This window comes from Harpia harpyja, chromosome 12, assembly GCF_026419915.1.
Source record: "Harpia harpyja isolate bHarHar1 chromosome 12, bHarHar1 primary haplotype, whole genome shotgun sequence".
NCBI classification, from domain to species: domain Eukaryota; kingdom Metazoa; phylum Chordata; class Aves; order Accipitriformes; family Accipitridae; genus Harpia; species Harpia harpyja.
The window spans coordinates 22167344-22188593 of record NC_068951.1 but is presented as its reverse complement, the minus strand read 5'-3'; the positions used below and the strand labels follow the sequence as shown (position 1 = coordinate 22188593).

Sequence of the window (21250 nt, the reverse complement as noted above, 5' to 3'; positions counted from 1 at the left end):
TCAATGCAAATAAGTATTAAGTCTGAAAATTTCACAAGACAAAGACTAACTCTGAATAAATATTATGACTCAGCATTCACAAAACTACCTGAAATATGTAGCATCTATTTCCTTTTGTGTATTCAGGTTTCTGTTTCATAGAGTTTACCTACTGATTTATCAATCTCAAAAATTAATTATAAACTAAGACCAGTACAGCTTATTTCAGCACCTTAAATTATTTCCCATAAGTTTTGGGAATAATGAATCAGTTTTCACTTTTTTATTCAAAGTTGAACAGTCATTCTTAAATCTGCTTTCACTTCTCTTCTGATGTTTGGATTTTTGCATCTTTATTATAGGAACAGAGTTCAAAACCTCATATTTTCATAATAAAAGTATCCCAAAATGATTTAATAAAAATTTGTTATTTTTGTAACAAAGCATTTGCATTGTGCATCACTTGTTTTGTATATTCCAATTCTTTTATTTTTATTATTATTGTCACATTAGTAGTATTATTATTATTTTCTTCCTTTCTGTTCTATTAACCTGTCTTTATCTAAACCCATGAGTTTTACTTTTTTTTCCAATTGTCTCCCCCATCCCACTGGGTGGGGGGCAAGTGAGCGAGCAGCTGCATGGTGCCTAGTTTCTGGCTGGGGTTAAACCACGACACAAACCAATAAACTGGAGTCACATTCGATCAGGTAACTAAAAACTTGAAGTAGTTATATTTCCAGTCAATCTTTGCATTAATATCTAATCTTAACATATGAGACAATACTAAAACTGAGGGAAACTGACCTGTGATGTGAATTATTTTGTTACAAAAATAGTATAATACAAGTGTTTGTGTGTATACAAAATGCATACACAGGTTAATTTTGTCCAAAAGATGCTATTATACAACCAAAGTTTTATAAATAATGTGCATCATAAATACCTATAACATACCTACCTATATTTTATCTATTCATGCCTACACGGGTTTCCAGTAAGAAAAGAATGTTGCAAGTTCAGTATCACGGAAAGGCATGAAAAAACAAACCAATTTACAATACATTAGACTGAAACAAGACAACGGTGGGGGGACGGAGAGGGTGGAGAGAAAGCGAGAACCAGAGGGAGAGAGAGCACAACTATCTAAAGAAAAGGATTAGGGCATCAAAAAGATGACTGAAGCTGTGTAGATGGTATTAGTTGGAGAATTCACATCATTTAAACACACTAGTATGTCCTCCTAAATTAAACTTAGCTGAGCCAACTAGTTGGGCAGCTCTAGCATTTGATATCACAGCAGGAGCAGGTGATAATGAGGGCTCTGTAGTGCCAGCGAGGTGGCAGAGTGTATAATACTGCAAAAGACTAACAGGAATGATATATTCAGTTTTCTCAAAAAATTCTGAAGTCCACTACATTTCTGTTTGCCCACCCCCACCTGCCCCCCATGATGAAGGAGGCAACAAAACCCCAAAAACCTGAAATTGTTTCTACTGGGAGCAGAATTACAACAACATAGAACACTTCGCAAAAACCTCCTGGCTTGTACTCAGTAAGCAATTTCCTGCCTGAAAGATGTCTGTGACATAAGTGCAGGGTATCATTCCTGAGTCAACCTCCTACTTACTTATTTTACCAGTTTATAATAAATTCTTCTGGTTTATCAAAGCTTTAGGTTATGTTATTGCTCATGCAGTAACATTGCAGAGGAGAGGTTATCATATTTACTTGGAATGCATAATTATCCCTCACTCATTATAAAATGACTTTGTAATAAGAATCGTTATGTACAGAAAACTTATATGGATGTTTCCTTCTAACTTCTACACTCTTCACAGAAAACATTTTTGTCTCTGTCTTGCAGAAGAGTCTTTCAGGTAAATCAAAAGAATACTTTCAATGCAAATAGCTAGTGACTTGAAGCAGGAAAAATATGTTTGTGCTTAACATTTGTGTCCATCCCTGCTGAATTAAGCATTTCCAAGGCATTTCTAAACCCTTGCTTGACTTTTATAATTTCTTATTAAAACCTAATTAAATGTTCCATGCATGTTAACTATATAAAATACAGATAGAACTGCAAGAAAAAAAAACTTGTAAGAGCTACATATAACCAAGTATTGTTACTCAGAATAATCTGATCCAATGCCAAGGACAGTCTGGCAGATACAGATGTTTCTGATGGCATAAGCAGGCTTGCTGTAGCCCTACTGTCTTTCATTTCTTTCTAATGGCACAGCATTAATGTTATGTTTCACTAGCTCAGAATAGCAACAATTATACATAATACAGAAACATACAAGTGACTAACTGGATAAATAGCTTTATTCTAGATTTCTGTCCACTACAGGGCAAATAGGGATATTTGCACAGTACAATGAGCCAATTATTGGCACAAAATAAACTGCAAAGAAAAATCTCCATCTAGTTTCCTTGAAGACCAAAGAAGAACCACATGGAAGAGAGCTGAGAATTATGATCAGCAGGGAACTAGTCTTAAATAGACCAGAATAAATTCTTTTTGCAATAATGTATTTAAGATCTACAGATTTAAGCAAGGAACATAGAAGGTTGCAGGAACAGATGATGACTTGGTAGTATGGCAATAATCTATCAATTACAAGAGAATTGCCACATCAATGTCAGTTGTGAACAACGAACAATTTTACTTCTGTAGCTTAAAGTATTCTGAAAGCAATTTAATTTTACATGCATTCATTTTTTAATTTTACAAATAATTCAGATAATTTTGAGCCCAATCATCTGTCCACTCCATGCAATCTGTCTTACCAATTTCATGTAGTTAGTTAGCAGTAGCTAGTTCATGAAAACATGTAATCTTCACTCAAATAAATTCCCAATGTCTCCATACCCAAAGCATCTCTTTTCTCACTCCAGTCCACTTGCTTCTGAAAACAGTGGTGAGTATTCAGAACATTCAGTTTTAGGTAGCTCATCACAGAAGCTGTCAAGAGCCCATCTTTGCCACCCAGTCCATGGAGATGTTTCCAAAGCCCCATTGCCTGAAGACTGGTTAAGTTCTAACCCATGAACTGTCCTCTCTACATTGCCTTTCAGTCTGAGAAACAGACTGACATGAGCGGACATTTAAAATAACATAAAAACATGATCCATTTAATACATCAGGCTTCACTTGTACATGGAGCGGTTGTTTCCAAATCACCGAACAAAATTCCTATGCGCTAGTCTAGTGTCACTGACAAAGAATCCAATCAGTGAAGATACTAAGAGATTCTCCCGACATCCGGAATAAGGCTAGGTATTTCTAACTGTGCCATTCTTTTGGTTTGGGATTGTTTTTTTTCAATTAAAAATATATTAGATTTGGTACTAAATTAATACTCCTAGCCAGCATACAGTTTTATATCCTTTTGGAACTTTGACACAATTCACTTGGGAAAGTATCTTAAGTGTTATGGTGTAATTTTACTTGTACAATTTTAGATGGCATTTTTAACCAGTAACCCAGACCAGTGGGCACTTAGATGACATTTGGGTGTAGCTGCAATACGAGTATGACAACTTTCAAAAGAAAGGCTAGTACTATTTAACATGGGACTGAGAACAAAGGAGTATCTCATCTTTCTTCAGAGTAGTACATCATGATGCATATAAATCAAAGCATTTATTTTCATGCATTTTATATAATAATTGCACAGCAGTAATTAATGAGTTATTTCCTTGTCTGTGTCTCCATTAGTTCAATAGCATTATTACTGAAGTTCATTCATCACTCTCCCTAATTTTTCAGATTAAACAGATAATAAAAATGAGTAATGGCGACAACTTGGTATAAGAATATCGCTCATGATGAGTCAACAAAATCTACCCAGATCTGTGCAACATCTCTTTTTTAAAGATCCAGGTATTTGTAAACACAGTGATACAAAAAATACCTCAAAAAGCCTGGACTGGTCATATAATGAAAGAGGCTTATGTTTGGTCAAACTAAAAACAAAGGAAGTTTTCAGCAACCTTTGAAGATATTTAATTTAAAATCCCTGACCATGAATATTTGTGAAATATGTAGAACACAGTAAATAATGTGTTCAGTGAAAAATGCAATTTTAGATTAGCCAACACTGTTCACGCATTTTTTCAAACCTGGTAAGTAGTTTTGCACTAGCAGGTTCTACGTTTTTGGTTTGTTTATGGCTTAAACTTTAAATGAAAGTAAAAAAAAAAAGTTATACAAGTCAATTAGTAAGGAGAAAACTTCCGCATAACACAGTGAGTGTAATGAGATCAAATAAAATGTTTTCTTCAACCCACATACTCAAAATATGACTCACTTCCCTAAAGAAAAGAGCGGGTATGAAGCTAGTCTGAACAACTCTGAGAACTACTCTTATGACTGAAGTGAAAAGCTTCATTTTTTTTTCTTCTGCTTTTAATTGCAAAAGATAAAAAATAATAAACCAATTTATAGTCCCAGCAGTAAGATTATCAATGTTATTGGAGGCAGGTTGGGGGGTTGAAGGGGGTGGTGGTGTTTGTTTTAGGGGTGTTTGGAAGGGTTTAAGTTTGGGGCTTTTTTTTTTAACATCTGGTCTTCTGTCACTTAATCTTCTATAATATCTGAAGATCAAAGGAATATAAAAAAGCCAGAAGGGACAGTATATGCAGTAAAATGTCCATTATATCTGGTAATAAAATCGTTCTTTTAAAAAGCTGTTTAAAATTAAAAGTAAATTAATATATTGCAATTAACCTGAAACAAAGACAGATGTCCAACAGCATGACAAGTTTGAATCCCTACCAGTCTCTTTCACGTCTCCTCCAAAAATTTGTTCACAACCACCATTAACCAGAAAATTAAGTCCCACTGAGAGACGAAGTCCCCAAATGAATCAAGGGCAGACAATACAGCTTCTTCTTAAAGTGGTATTGAACTGTTTATTTAAAAACTGCATTTTAAATATTTTAGCATGTCTAGCAGTATTAACTGTGTATATCATAAGCTGTCATATTTAAAAATACTGAAACAGGTCTGATATTAGTGTCTACTTATTTTTCGTACACTGTCTAAAAGACCACTGAGAGAATGACAAATAAAAAAGTATTTACTTGATATATGCTGTCAAGGTTCACAAGGGACATATGGCCTTTTATGACTATTATCTGATTACAGTCAACACAGAACTGCTATACAAGATAATGCAATCTGGATATAAACCACTGCCAAGGTGTTCACTCAATACAATCTGGTCTTTTCGCCATAAGAGTGAACTGTAAAAGCCAGTCTGCTGTCACCTATCTTCAATGTACTTCCTTCTGAATTTCATATGAGCATAAGACACATAAAGAGAGAGCATTTATGGCTCAGCAGTCATACAAAGTTAAACAACTGGTGTTAGGAATTTTTATTTATAACTGATATTTTGTAGGCCTCCAATTTTTGTGTGTATTCTACATAGCCATAGTAGTTAAGAGTGAAAAGAATAGTTTCTATAAAAAGCTGAGGATTCTTTTTAAAAGTAATTTATTTTGAAATAAAAGTATCACTCCGATACAAAAAGCAAGGCTTACACTAAACAGTGAAGCCTGTTCTCTCTGACTCAGTTGAGAATAAATATGCAGATGAAGAACATTGCTACCTGACTTCAGCCAGGTCACTGCTATAGAGATCCTTTGCTTGCTTTCCCTTATCAAGTGGCCTTATCGTTGCCAACACAGGCATCCTCTTCAAATCCATAGAAAGCGAGCAGTCTATCTTTCTGGTATAGCATTACAAGAAGCTCATTGTGTCCTCCCACCCAGCACCTCTTTAGCAGTTTGATTTCTGAAAGAAACATCCAAACTTCATAAAATCACAAGATCATAGGACAATTCAGGCTGGAGGGGACCTCAGAAGTTCTCTGGGCAATGTCCTGCTCAAAGCAGGGGCAGCTATGAACTCAGGTTACTCGGGGCTCTATCCAGTTGGGTCTTGAAAACCTCTAAGGATGGAGATGCCTCAGTCTCTCCAAGCATCCTGGTCCAATCTTTGACTGTCCTGGTGAAAAAGTTCTGCCTTATGTGCCATCTGAACCCCTCTTGTTTCAATTCCTATCTATTGTCTCTCCTCCTCCCACCATGAAGAGCCTGGCTCCCTTTTCTCAATCCCCTCCTGATAGATGCCAGGGGGCTACTGCTTTGTTCCCCCCCCAATTTTTTGTTCTCCAGGCTGAACAAGCCCAGTTCCCTCAGCTTCTCCTCATGGGCAAGTGCTGCAGCCCCCTGACCAGTCTCACTATGATGACTTTTATGAAAAAGTAGGCCCATTTGTTTCTGTGGATTAATATTTAGGTTCTATTTTGCAAATTACGGGTAAATTGTGATTACTATGGCCATGAGATGACTTCCATTTTGTCTATGTTCCTTGAATTTCATGTTGTACTAAATTTTCAGAGTGCAGTTACAGAACTGATTTCATTCAGGAAAGGTGGAATAAACAGAACAGCCTACAAAGAAAAAAAGCCTCAAAATACAAAAATAGTAAAAGAGAAAAGCAAATCTCACCTCAAGAGTCTAGTTATCTACTGTATTTTACCTGCAAAGGCCAATTACCTGAATGAAATGGGTATATATTTTGTGTAGCAGAATACCTAAGGAGAGAAGAATTCTTTTTTTTTAAACTGACTTCAAACGTCCTAGATACAGACAGTAAAAGCAAGATGCAACACCACAAAAAAAATAGAGGCTAATCATTTAGGAAAAAAAGGCAACTTATACCTCCTTTCTGCCAAACTCCTTCTCATGGCCAGTGCATTGAAGAGTAAAGGTGACAATGTAACTGCTGAAATAAGGATCCTGAGAACTGAACATATCTGATGTACTTGTCTATGTCTGGTATTTCCACATGCTGTAGCTACATAAAAGCCATCGAGCATCTCTGGATTAGCAGATATCTGAAAATGTAGGCAATTATTTTTTTGAAGTCCCTTGAAGCCTGCTATAACAAAATTCCAGAAGAATGAAAGCCCAGCAAAACCTAGATGTTATATCAGCCCTGTTGTTCTCAATATGTCTCCTTAGAAAACCCAGCAAATTCTTACAACATTTCTCTCAACTTCTCCTTGCTGCCTCACTGTATCTTAGTAGGATCAGTACCATTCACATCCCAGTGACATTACTCTATGTATGTAACATGATTAAGAAAATACTTGGTTCTTTACATCACATGTTGTTTTTTCATAATAAACAATTGGATATTTTGTCTCTTGATATTAAATCTATAACGGCCAAAACCAAATACAGATCTATTCAATGACAAGCATATCTAGCTTTTTAGTAAAAAACAGGACACAGTCAATTTCTTCTTCACAAAACAGAACCTCAAGACTAAACACTCAAGAAATTATTTTTTAATTTTGAGAAAGAACTAACAACCTTAAACATGTCTACACAATGCATCCTGTATCAACAGTCTTCAACCTTTTTGTAAGAACACATTTCTCCCACTCTTTTCCCCACTCCACTAGTTGCCAATACTTTCTCTTAATTTCTTATCCCTAACACTGCAATATCTCAGTAATGCATCTACCTTACCAGCTGGGAGCTGGTATGACAGCCATAGAGATAGAGCTGTGTAACCATATTGATGTATATCTCTTGCAGGATTGTTAGCTTAGGTTCAATATCCACACTGATCCAATTGTTGCATCTACTATAAACATACTACATACCTATATCATAAAAGATTATGGAACAGAAAATAGTGACAGCTGAGAACAGAAAATCCTCCTTGTGCTTGGTGTTGCACAAGGAGACTGTGTTCAGTGCTGCATAGTCATTGAGATAAAAACACTTAGATTTTTTTATAAACACACAGAAAAAAGGAAGAAACCCTAGGTCAAGAGAACAAATTGGTTTGAACCATTTCACACAGCCAGAAGCAGAAGAATCGAGAAGAAAATTGATGCCCTAAACCACCTGTCCAGTGTTTGAATTCTTTATATTCTCCTTCCCCCTCTTGCTTCATAAATGTAGTATCACATGCATTTTTTAGGCTGCCCTAGCAACAAAGGAAGCAACAGCAGTTACTGGCTATTGAGAGAGTTTATTCTAGTCCAGAAAAATAACTTTTTTTCAGCTGTGAGTGGAAAGTAGCAGATTTAAAAGAAAAGGGGGTTTCTCAACTATTCTTTCCATAAGAGAATTGCTGACCAATAAGCAAAAGGAGCTCTAAAGATTAAATAATTACCTATTTAGGCTGTTCTTTTAAAATGTTTTTAATATTTAGAAACCACTTCAAGCAAACAACGTGCCTTTGCTGCCTTACACTAATTCAAGTAGTTCCATTCTGAGGAATACATTTTAACATGACATTTTCCCAACTAATTTAGCCCATTGATTTTATTTTTAAAGCAAACTGGAATCCTGTAAGGCCAATTTTGTTGCAGTAAACTAAGTGGTGAAAACTCCAAGTCCACTTGTTATGTTACTAACACTTCATGGTATTAGAGATTATTTTTCTAAGTCTGCATAAATAATGCTTCATGCTTTTACAAATTTTTTTTTTAAAGTCACCATCCTTCACCTAAGAACATGACAACATGGGAACACACGCAAAGAAGGAAATATTTATGTGAAGGAGATAAATGTAATTGAATTAATGGACAGACCATGGAAGGAATGAAAGTGTGAAGAGAGACATTAGAGTGGAAGTTGTACTATTTGACTCAGAATAGTTGTTTATTCCTTCACTTGGGTCCTCACACTACTTTTTTCAGCCCTTCCTCTGAGAGTCCTTTATGTTATTGTAGTACTGGAAGTAAAGATGGCCACAGATTTTGAATTCCCAGGTTGACATACCTCTGAAAGCAAAAATGGACAGGTCAAGTTTACTACTTCTTGAATACCAAATAATGAAGAGAAACAAACTGTGCAAGAAGAAAAAATGTAACAGGGGTATCACTCTTGTTTGTTTCAACCTCATCACTGTCCAGCTTCATCCCTTTGAGTTATGCTTGCTGTCATCGTTTTTCAAATAATTCAATTTATATCAATAAATGTTTAAAAATGCTTATTTGTACCTGAAATTGTAAGAATTTAAGTGGTTGTGATATTCACTGCAAGCATAATGACAAAGAGGTCTAACTACACCAGGGTTTTGTTACATGCTTCACCTGCTTACACTTATTTGGCAAGCACTAATTTTAAGAAGATATGAGCCTGTTCAAACCTAAGGCAGCCCTTAACGTGTCACTCGCACCATAGTAAGAGAATTATTCCTCATCATTTTATCCCAAAACAGATAATATGGAGGCAATGATTTATTCACCTGAGTTACGTATGTGCTGCTAATCAGCATGAGACTGCTACTGCCAATTAGTAATTCTACCCTTAAATAAAATTTTAAGTTTGCTTAAATCTCCTATGAATCTCCTATGTGAATTTGGGAATGTACTCAGATCACAAAAGTCCCATTTTAAAATGCTTGAAGTCACTTAACATCATAGAACGAATATAATAATACAAAATACTAGGTACTTCCTACGATGCTGTACTTCCTGTAACATTCAGAATTTAAACTCATAGCTGAGGAAACATCACCGATTTTAGAGAACTACTGAAGTGTGTAGAATCCATGCTTAACTACACAGCAAAAATTACATCTCAAAAGCAAGTTACAGTCTTAATTTACTCCAAAACATTCCATTGCAGAAAAAAATTGTTAGAATAGTACCTCAACAAAATAAATTACTTTCTGCAGCTTTTAAAATATTTTGTTGAAAATAAAAAAGTAATGGACAAAGTTCACTGAAATAAATTACTTCATATTTCAACTGCAGATTCAGGTACATTGTTCACAGCATAAAATATACATGAATATAGCTGGCTAATGACATTGCTTGGTGTCATTCTATGCGGCTATGTCCTTACATGATGGACAGTCAGCACATGGGACAAATTACTACAGTATCACTGAGTTAGTTCTACTGATTCAAGATTTACCATCTCTTCGACATGTCTCTAAAAAGGTGTTTATTAGCAATGCTTTACATAGCCTGTATTATCTTCACCAGTTTATTGAGATACAGCGCAAAGATTTTTATCAATTAAGAACTATTAATGACTCAAAAACATCTATTGATGCTTTCATTTCACTTTCAAATAGTCACAAGTATTTTTTTTATAGACAAGTAATATTTAGAACAAGCTTGGAAATTCCATAACTGAAGCATTAGCAAAAGCATTTAGAAAAATTTTCATTGTTCATGGATGTATACTTAGCTTTGCAAGTAAAAGCAAAATTCATTGTTCACTTTCAATGATCACTGAAGAAAAACACCTGCATTAAAATTCATTACCAATTCTTACAAAAAGTAAAATATTTTTGAGGTCAAAACCATAACATTCTTATGACTAACAGCGTAATTTCAAAGAATAAAATGGGGAAGCACAGACTGTTATTTTTTTGAACTTCCTGTAAAATTTGCCTGATATAATAAGAACTGGTTAAGAAAAAAAGTTTATTGTTCCTACATTATTACACTTTGTTTCATTGGATTTTTTTATTTGATTCTGGATTCAGTTCAAATGAAACACTTGTTTTCCAGAATTGTCAAATACTCTATATTGCATTTCTATCTTTCACAACAATTTGGATCTTACAGGTGAAGCTGAAGGCTTTTAGCAGACTAGCAGGAAGGTCCAAGAAAACCGCGTCTCTCAGTTTCCCCTGTCACGGACTGCTGGATAACAGTAATTCCTACAATACTATTCATTTGAATTTGGCACAGATCTTTGCTACCTTGAATAGAAAAATTCTATACACTGGTGTTTTCTTTTCTTTTTTTTTTTTTTTTGTAGAAAGCTTCATTTTACTGGATTATCTAGCTATCACCAGCCCTGCTTCTGATGACAACAACATTAACAAGTTGTTAAAGTTTGTATTTTTTTATTAAATGTCATGGTACTCATACAGCAAGGCTTCATTAGTTTCAAAGAAGGTGTGTGACACAAAATCTACATCCATAGTCAGAGCATGATAGCAGCTACCAATTTTGGGACCTATAGGCTTTGCAATTTCAATACTTCCCATTTAGGTTTCTCTCTAGTGTTCTGAAGAGCCCAGAAGTTTAACAACTGACACTATTTCCCTGGCAACGCCAGTTATAACTTTTTTTAATTAAACAGTTTTTTAACTAAGTAGTCATGTAGTATGATACTTCAGCACAATAAAAAGCCAGATTCTGTCCCTGTTCTCATGTGTATGTTTGCATATCCACTGTAATATCCTGCCCAACTTTTCCAAAGATAATGTCTTATTTATAAAGAAAACTATTCAAGAGTTGCAATTTATTTTCACATCAATATTTTCCATAAGTAGTCTAAAAGCCCAAGTGAACATCATCAAACCATAATTAGTTCATTACTTTATTTGCTTCTTTCTGGCTTCAAGTAATTTAGCATATTTAGGGGTAATAAAGTTTATCTCAACGTTCTCATTCATTACTGTTTTCATCTGCCAGAAGCAACTTACATTCACTGTCCATGCATTAAAGTCTAATTTTCTTCCTAGCCACTTACTCCTGCAATGACAGACCACTCGGCATTTACTAAAAGTTCTATTAGAACAGTCTGAATTCTTGACCCTTTAGTCTTCTTTTGAGACACTAATGTTGCCTACTTTTATTTCACTACTGTCAAAATGACTAAGAAAGGCAATCAAACTTAATTGACAAAAACTTCAAGAAAAAACAAACAAACAAAATGCCACAAAACCCTCAAACCCCTCATCTCTGAACTTCAGGGACTAACCAACAGAGGTCACTGTTAGAGTGATATTTTTGGTGCATTCTTAATCTGAAGCCTAAGCATTTATCACTCGAATTTTACTGGAGGATGAGCAGCATCCCTACGTCAAACCCTGCATCTCTGGAATCGATTGTGCTATTGCCAATCTTTTCTTCTACCTTAGGTTATGCTCACCATGAAGAGATTCTTTTTTTGCTTTTAAAGGCTACAGTCTTAACTAATTAAGCTACACTAATAAATGTAATCTTAAAAAATAGAAGTTTAAAAAATCAGCAGATGATTTATTATAATTAACTGCAATGCTCCATGGCTTCACTTGCAGTTCAGATTTTTTGATCATGCACCATTTCCACAGTGAAATATTTCACACCAATGAATTCTAGGCATGATGTTTTAAGTCTGGCTGACAGTGAGTTAAAACCTATAATATTCGGAGTCATAATTTGAAAAATTATTTCCATATTTTTAATGTTGTACCAAAAAGATTGTTTCTGTTATTAATGCCACTGCTTATCAATAAAAACAAACAAACAAGAAGGCTAGACAGCTTCACAGTTTGAAGCAGAGAAATGGGATTTCGTGTTCAGCCCCTGGGTGTAAGGGGACTGACAACTACTGGATTTGCTGTGATGCAGCTGAGAAGTCACACTCCTCTGAACTGCTAAAATAACAAGGATGATTTGGGAGAGTTTGTGGATGCAGCTTCTGGTTTAATGAACATTCAGACATCCTTCTTGGCTGGTTTTATTGTCTCCTTATCCTTTACAGTGGTTTTAGCACAGTCAAAATGTAGTCAGAGACTGGGACTCCATCTGCAAAGGAAGTCTGATTTGCAACTGCTTCTGAGATTACAAGTACCTGTCTGTGTGGAGCCAGGAAGACACACATCTGACCTTTTTTTAAAAAGGCTATCTGTAAATCTATCAAGAGCATAAAAGCAATTTAAGACTTAATGGGCCCAACTCACTGTGGTAAAATTATCCAGCTTAACCTTGGTGCAACACATTGCACTCAAATGCAAGTGTATCAGCCTAATAACAGTGACACAGTGAAGAGTTAGGCTCTTCACTTGCCAGGTGAAAAGGGCATTCATCATCTCATTGTTCTGAAAGTTACCTCCTATTTCTCTGCTTCACTTCTGTATCAGTAACACAATGGATAGCCAAAGCTCCACACACACCCCCACCCCCCACCCCCGCTGTTTCAGACACTCACAGTAGTTTTCAGGAGTAACATAAAAGGCTATTGCTGCAAAAAAGAATGGGAAGAATCTGCTCTGCCTAGCAATGGTGGATAGGACAGAAACTAATGGGCTGAAATTGTGGTACAGAAAGTTCAGGTTAAGTATCATGAAAAACAGTGAGTATGGTGAAGCATGGAATAGATTGCCCAGGGAAGCTGTTGCATCTCTGTCACTATAGATCATAGAATCATAGAATCATTTTGGTTGGAAAAGACCTTTAAGATCATCGACTCCAACCATTAACCATGCCCACTAAACCATGCCCTGGAGTACCCTGTCCACTCGCTTTTTGAATATCTCCAGGGATGGTGAATCAACCACTTCCCTGGGAAGCCCATTCCAATGTTTGACAACCCTCTCAGTAAAAAAATTTTTCCTAATATCCAGCCTAAACCTCCCCTGCAGCAATTTGAGGCCATTTCCTCTTGTCCTATCTCCAGCCACCTGACAGAAGAGACCAACACCCACCTCACTACAACCCCCCTTTCAGGGAGTTGTAGAGAGCGATAAGGTCTCCCCTCAGCCTCCTCTTTTCTAGACTGAACAGCCCCAGATCCTTCAGCCGCTCCTCATAAGACTTGTGCTCCAGGCCCCTCACCAACTTGGTTGCCCTTCTCTGGACACGCTCCAGCAACTCAATGTCTTTCCTGTAGTGAGGGGCCCAAAACTGAACACAGGACTCGAGGTGCGGCCTCACCAGTGCCGAGTACAGGAGAACAACCACCTCCCTGCTCCTGCTGGCCACACTGTTCCTGATACAGGCCAGGATGCGATTGGCCTTCTTGGCCACCTGGGCACACTGCTGGCTTATATTCAGCTGGCTGCCAACCAGCACGCCCAGGTCTTTCTCTGCCGGGCAGCTTTCCAGCCACTCTTCCCCAAGCCTGTAGCGCTGCATGGGGTTGCCATGACTGAAGTGCAGGACCCGGCACTTGGCCGTGTTGAACTTCATACGATTGGCCTCAGCCCATCGATCCAGCCTGTCCAGATCTCTCCGTAAAGCCTCCCTACCCTCAAGCTGATCGACCCTGCCTCCCAACTTGGTGTCGCTTGCAAACTTGCTGAGCGTGCACTCAATCCCCTCATCCAAATCATCAATAAAGTTATTAAACAGAACCAGCCCCAATACTGAGCCCTGGGGAACACCACTCGTGACCCGCCGCCAACTGGATTTCACCCCATTCACCACAACCCTCTGGGCTCGGCCATCCAGCCAGTTTTTCACCCAGTGAATAGTGCACTTATCCAGGCCACGAGACACCAGCTTCTCAAGGAGTATGCCAGATCTTTAACATTAGGACAGAAAACTATTTCTCAGGAATGACACAGGTATAATGTGTCCTGCCTTGGGCAGTAGAATGGACTGGAGACATCCTGAAGTTCATTTCAGATCTGTTTTTGCACAAAATTGCTGATGAAACAAAGTTGCTGTTATTAAATGCAGACAGATGTCCTTTCCAAATAGCCTTCCAAAATCCTACAGCATTTTGTGAGGGCTTCTTGCTACCACAGAAACAGAACATTGTCAAATTGATTCAGTTGATCTCACCTTGTTTCTAGCCAAACCACTCCTAAGCCTGAAAGTCAAATCCTTGAAGGGATCTCCAGCCTCATAACCAGCGTGTGATAGCTGACTGTTGTATGGCTGACCCTGCAGGTTGGTGCAAGCCTAATTAACATTACATTCCTTCTTTCGGGTGGATTTTATTATATTTTTTTCAAGAGAGATTCCTCCAATGGATTTCCCTAAATTAGGTAATAAGTAAGCCCATACTGCACCTACACAATACTGTTTGAACAGAGGGACAGAAGGCATAACTATTTCTACAGTACTTGCAGTTTCTTTGTGGTTTTTATTTCATTTGGGTTTTTTTTCTGTGATGCCCTGCAAAAGGCGCCAGGCTGCTGTGGTAAGTCGTTATCTTAAAGATCAGTTGTATCTCAACACCAATGTGTGAAAATCCCTTTCAGGTCAGGACTTGAAAAACTGAAGTTTGGAAAACTACTCATATTACTTCTCACGCTTAACCATTTGCAATGGTATTTTCAAGCTTTCCTTCAAAACTAGGGGTCTGAAAAATGTACTTGCATGAAAAAGAGAAAGTGAATATGTTCATACCATGATAATTTTGAAAACCATGATTTTTACTTATACTCCAATTACTGCACAATTCACAATAAATTCATAAGATAAAGAGACACCGAAGACCATTCATTGCAATCTTGTGAATGTCTTCATGCTCCAGTTATGAAATAGGCTGATTGCATTTGACAGCAAGCATTTTCACATGAGCATTTAGTCCTGTTAGTCTCTGTTAGTCCTCCCTGGAAACACAGCCGTGTTGAGAGGGTGACTGCACAGAAGATTCCTTTTTCTCCTGTCATCACCCTTGATATTAAACATCAGACAGAGGTGAGAAGAAAAGTGCAGATTATAGTTATTTTCTCTTGTGACCACTCCATGAATAGGGGTTTGACGTGCACCGTAATGTGTGTACTACTAGAAGGGGTTGACAAGACAGTTAATAAAAGACCTACCTTAGTAGCCATGGAGAGGAAAAAAGGCACAGGTATTAGGAACAATGTTAAAGTTTCCAGAAATGAAAACAGAAATACTGTTTATTGTTTAGAGTAGGTCTACGCCACAACTAACATTTAAAATAAAAAAAATGAGAACATGAGAATGGGTATAGAAAACAAACCAAAGCACTCAGGGCAGATAAGAATCCTCAATGAATACAAAATACAAATGTGTCTTAATAGCTTAGTTCTGCTTTTGTGCTTAGTAACAAAGTAGTTATTAGGTGAAAGATTATTTGCTCAGGTGAAAAATATAAAACACATAAACTACCTGTGCACCAGGGCAATCAACATGAGCAAGCTGATCTGTATGTTGCTCAAAGCATCCCTGGTAATACACAGCTCAGAGCTGGAAAACCTGCACCACTTCCAGGCTCCTCTTGCTGAACTCAGAGCTTTTACAGTGAACGGTACAAAGAGCCCTTCCTGGTTCCTTTAAGCCAGGGCTGTACAGCAGACTTGTGCTTTCCTGCATGGAAAGAACAGTGCAATCTCCTTATCTGCTGGTATCTGCTACTAGTAGTGCACGTCTTGTCATCATTATAATCCTAGAGACCACAGTGCTAGCTGCCTATCTACAGATATCCCAGATCTCAACACTAACTTTGTTTTATAAAGCATAACACGATCTGGAGACAAAAACTCAGTGAGGTCTATAGTGTCCAAGGCAGGCATGGCCCCAGCACACCTTTTTTGATGTGACATACTTTCCGGCTTGACACAATTGCACCTCCTTTCTGAAGCTCTCCTTGCCTTGGCAATAAACATAAGGACTACCCACCCTTACTTCCACGAGTTAAGCATGGTTCCAAAAGGACTATGCCCTCAGTAGTAAAATATAGAAATAAATATGGAATAAATAGGAATAAATTAGTAAATAAATGTATGAAATAAATATGCATTTCAGCTACCGTGACCTGTCACCCCTTTCAGTGATAAACCCTGTAAATTTTCCTCAGCCTCTCACTGATTACAGGCACTCCCTAGGCACATCAACCTGGTGGTTGACTTGAGAGTTTTCTTTCTGTTGTTAGTTCAATTTTGTTTCTACAGAACTTATGCCCATATGAAAACTGAAAGGATATATAGCAGCTTGGCTAGGGCTTTTTTGTTTGGTTTGGGGTTTGGTTTTTGTTTGGTTTGTTGGAGGGGTTCTTTTGTTGTTTGGTTTTGTGGGGTTTTTTTTAAAGTCAAATACACACTGATATTATTGAAAAAAATGTCTACTTCTATAAGCTAACACAAATACTAATTGAACAGCCAACAACCTGCTGGTATACCTTTGCAGCGGCTGTAGTTCCAGAGGAAGAAACCATGCACATTTAGTTTTAGTATAGCTTGTTCAAGGAGATCTAAGTAGATATATAAGCACAGGTCAGAAACTGCCCTGATATATTCTTGAATCTGGGCCCATTAAAAAAAAAAAAAAAAATCATGTAAAATCTATCAAAAGACTAAATTTAAAATTTTTTTCTACAATGGTTGGACAAAATACAGAAATTATTAATAGGGTCATGGGAAAGAAACTGTTGGAGCTCTGATTCTCTGGTACAATTGAAGACTGATTTATTATACTGTAGAGTAAGTTTTCCACACTTAAACAAAATATGGCCATAGAAGAAATTCCACATTACAATACTATTAAATGTACAGCTACTAAATATTGTTAATGTTGTAGCTGTATATATTTTCAGTTTTCTCCTACTAAATACATTTCACAAATTGAATTTTCTATAAAGAGCTATAATAAAATTAATGATATTATAAAACCAAATAAAATTACATGATATTAAAGCAGAAATTTAAAACAGAAATAAGAAGTTACTCCAACAATTTAAAAAGGTAAGAGTCTTTAAAAAAAGCACACAGAATTTTTTCTCAAACAGGTAAGGAATCCAGGCCCTTCAAGGGAATTAAGGGTTCAATCAGTATTATAATACAACATATGGATTGCAGATCATGAGGCAAAATGTACAATATTACCTGGAAATGAACTACTAATATCGGGGAATACACACCAAATATTTTCTCTCCTAGACCCCATAATACTTCTTAAAATATAAATAATTCAAATAAATGAATAAACTAAATTAAAACTACTGTCTAATGTAACCTTTATCACAAAAGCCAGTTTGTCTGTGCAAGTTCAGTATTTCATTCTACAAGAAAAGTAAATCCTTAGTTGATGAAAAACATGTTGATTGCCCCAATATAAAAACCATAGGAAATAATCAGGTTAGCAAAAATCCCCAGTCAGCAAGGAGTTTGTAAAAGTATCAGTGGAAACAGCACATGTGATTAACATCCCTGTAAAGATCCCAAGGGAATGCTTGTAAAAGAAGCAAACATGAGATGAAACATTCATAGTAATAGAAAAATCCCCCCAAAATGAAAAGGGCATCTTTTCACTAGAAAGTGATCTTCATTCCTAAATAACTGTACCTGAAGATTTCACAGATAGATTTAGTTTAGCAAGGATTTAATCTGTTTACATTACTGTTTTCCACAAACATTTGGAAGAATGAATTGCACATGTATGTGAAAGTTACTATTACAAGAAAAAAGTGTACTCAAATACATTATGGATAACTGTTTATCATTCATAGTCTCATTCCACACTTTTTGTTTGTTTTAACGTATAGTTGCTTCTTGATGAATGCATTAAGAGAAATAATTTGGAAACAAATACTTTTTCCTTTGCTTCAAAAACTAGTACCTGAGTTAAGGACACCTTATCCTGAGCATCTTTGTATGAAGTACACCTGCTCTGATTATAATTAGTACTTCCCAGTTAGAGGCTGTCTACTTATCTCTGAATGGACATTGATTATGCCTCCATTAGCAAGTAACTTGGTGCCATAGGAACTGATCAGCAGACAAAGGTGTTTCATGCTGAGGTTGCCGTATCCATACGTATATACTATTTGAGGCTTTTATCTCTAACTAAATTTAGCTGAGTCCCCTCCACTGAACATCCCCAGTGCATATACAGTTGAGGAAGACAAGTGTTCTGTGCAACCAAGAACCATGGGGCACCATGAGTGACAAACCATTCTTGATATTAAAATGGGGTTCAATACATAAAAAACATTTTGTGGATCCCTGTTTTGCAGGGTATGAGTTTATGCCAGTATATGCTTTGGGGGAAAATGGCTAATAACAATTCTTACATGATGTTGTAAAATGCTGTTTGGGCCAAGTACTTTGACTTATTGCTTATTGAACATGACTGTATACCAGAAGAGCAAGGATACTCACCTTCACTAGCTCCTTTCCTTATAAAAGATGAACATTCTTAAGCCATATAATCTTTTTAACAATTGCATCTTTTTAGGGTTTCAGAACTGCTATCAAGCCTTAATATTCTCCCTTTTCTTCAAAAATATTTTTAATGAAACAGGGAATTTAAGAGAAAACTTGCCTGACATGCAAAAGTACTATTTTCTGCTTAAGGAACTCATAATATGACAGAATAAGTGTCAGGAAAAATAGACTTAATATAAGTAAAAACTTCTATATGACATGCATCTATCATACAGCAATCTGAGCCAAAAATCTTCAAAACCTCCATTAAATTTTCTGTCCAAGTCTTGACAGTTATAAAGTACTAACACGGTAACATAAGGTTTAAGCAACTTTAAATATTTGTCACATAGTTTGTTCATAACTAGGGAGTGGAATCAGAAGAGAGAAAGCAGGGGCTGTTATTACTAAACAAAATTAACTATGTATTATTACTTTAGACAATTGTAATGATTCACTTCCATAAAAGCAAATTCAAATTTAATTATTTAATTATTGTGTTTTCATTAAAAAATATGTTGCTACTGGAAGCCTGCTGTATTATGCTGTTTATAATCACTTCTGCTTCACAACAAATGAGCAGACACATTTGGTCATTGTAAAAGACACTTCATTTCAAGGTCTATGGGCCAATGGTCAAGTCCTGAGTACTGAGATACAGCCTCTAAACTTGTCCTTCAGAATACATTATCTTTGCACCACAAATTCATTCCTTACAAATGCTAGCAACTTCATAATGCAATCCAAAAGCTAAAATGCTGCTGTTAATGTATGTTCCTACCTGCAAAGGGAACAGGTGCATCTTTATCCAAAGCAACAAGGGGAGGATCCAAAATTACAGTGTCATTGTTTTCAGTTATGATTCCGTGGTACGATGTTTCAATCCAGGGCTTGTGTTTGTTCACTAGAAAAGAAATAGTATGCCTAATTAATTTGATTTGTGTTTTACATCCATTTAGCTCATTTTATCTTTAAAGAGAAATTATTTAATGCACATCCAATATTAATGTTATTACTGAAAAGCCACTAACAAGATCCCAAAGTACTTTATAAACATTGAAATATTAAACCAAAATGATATGTATATTGTACTGCAATTCATTGATGAGAAAACCAACACTTACAGACAACCCTCCAATTAAGACACCAAAGTAAAAAGCCAATTTTCAAAATCTTTTCAATGTGTTCCCGACTGTCAGATATAATTAAGGTCAGACACTTTTAGAGGAATTTCTTTCAGTTGCAAAACTCTGATGCAAGAGAAAGGACGTCCAAAGAAACACAACTCTTGTCAAGACACAAAGGCAAGCAGAAGGGCAGGTGAGAACAATGGACTCTTGGTCAACTTCTCATTCTATATTTTTGGAAAAATATCTAAAATTACTTTTATGTTCTGTACATTGTAGACAAAAAATAAACTTCTACATTTTAATCACTTTGATAAAAGCCACCACCTCTTTTCCATTTAACCAGCTTTAGTGATGCTTAAATGGGATCTGAAGTTTTTCTGAAAAATCTGTCCTTCAAATACAGCTGTTGAACATTAGGATATCTGATCTTGAAGTACATAGGAAGATCACACAAAAATGCACTTAAAGTAGGGAATACACCACGTATCATCAGATTGTCTTATTCCTGAACCCTTTCAATATCCATCCCTCTCACCAACCATGTCCTATTTATTGAACAGTACAAAGATGCATTTTCCCCTTCCTTTTTATTTCATAACAGTCTTAGCTTTGCTACGCTTATAAATAGCATTTTGTTCCCACAGCTACAATCGGAATGTTATGTTTCTGGAACTCCTATATAAGTCATACAATGGTGCTAGCCTAAACAAATTGCAATTTGAAGAATGTGCTACCCCAGGCATGAAGGAACACTGCACTAAGGAATATCTACCATGTTTTCACCGAGTCCAGATGCAAGGTAATTTTTGTGCTTATTATTTAGTTGTGTGTATCAGATGCTACGGAAAATATCTGGTGAGGTAACAGAAATCACCTCAAAGATGGAGGGTTGACACTTAAAGCAAAACCAAATTGAACCAGGTGGCATTATTTAAAATAACCTCAATACAAAAACAACCAACCAAACAAACAAACTCCTCACACACACACACAACCCTAAACTGTTTCCTGCCTTGTCTTCTGTAAAACCTCCATACAAGGATGAGTTTCAAGTTTTCCCACATAGTTTCTTCTGTGTGAAGAAAGTAGCAAAAAACACCAAAAAAATAGAGAGGGCTTTGGCCACAGCAGAAGAGCTGGGCAATTAACAAATTATTTTGTTCACTGGCTATTTGGAAAAAGTACATAAATATATTTATGGCAAACTGAAATTCATTCTTGTTCCTTCTTGTTTCTTTCTTTAATC

General features: G+C 36.4%; 1 protein-coding gene across 3 annotated transcripts in view; it reads right to left on the bottom strand.

The window, feature by feature from the left end:
* CLSTN2 (calsyntenin 2) overlaps positions 1 to 21250 on the bottom strand; it is a 434458-nt gene that overhangs the window by 237299 nt on the left and 175909 nt on the right. For all 3 annotated transcript variants that reach the window (XM_052803658.1, XM_052803659.1, XM_052803660.1), the window contains exon 2: positions 19656 to 19778. In XM_052803658.1, coding sequence (XP_052659618.1) covers positions 19656 to 19778 — 123 coding nt within the window. The remainder of the gene's footprint in view (positions 1 to 19655; positions 19779 to 21250) is intronic.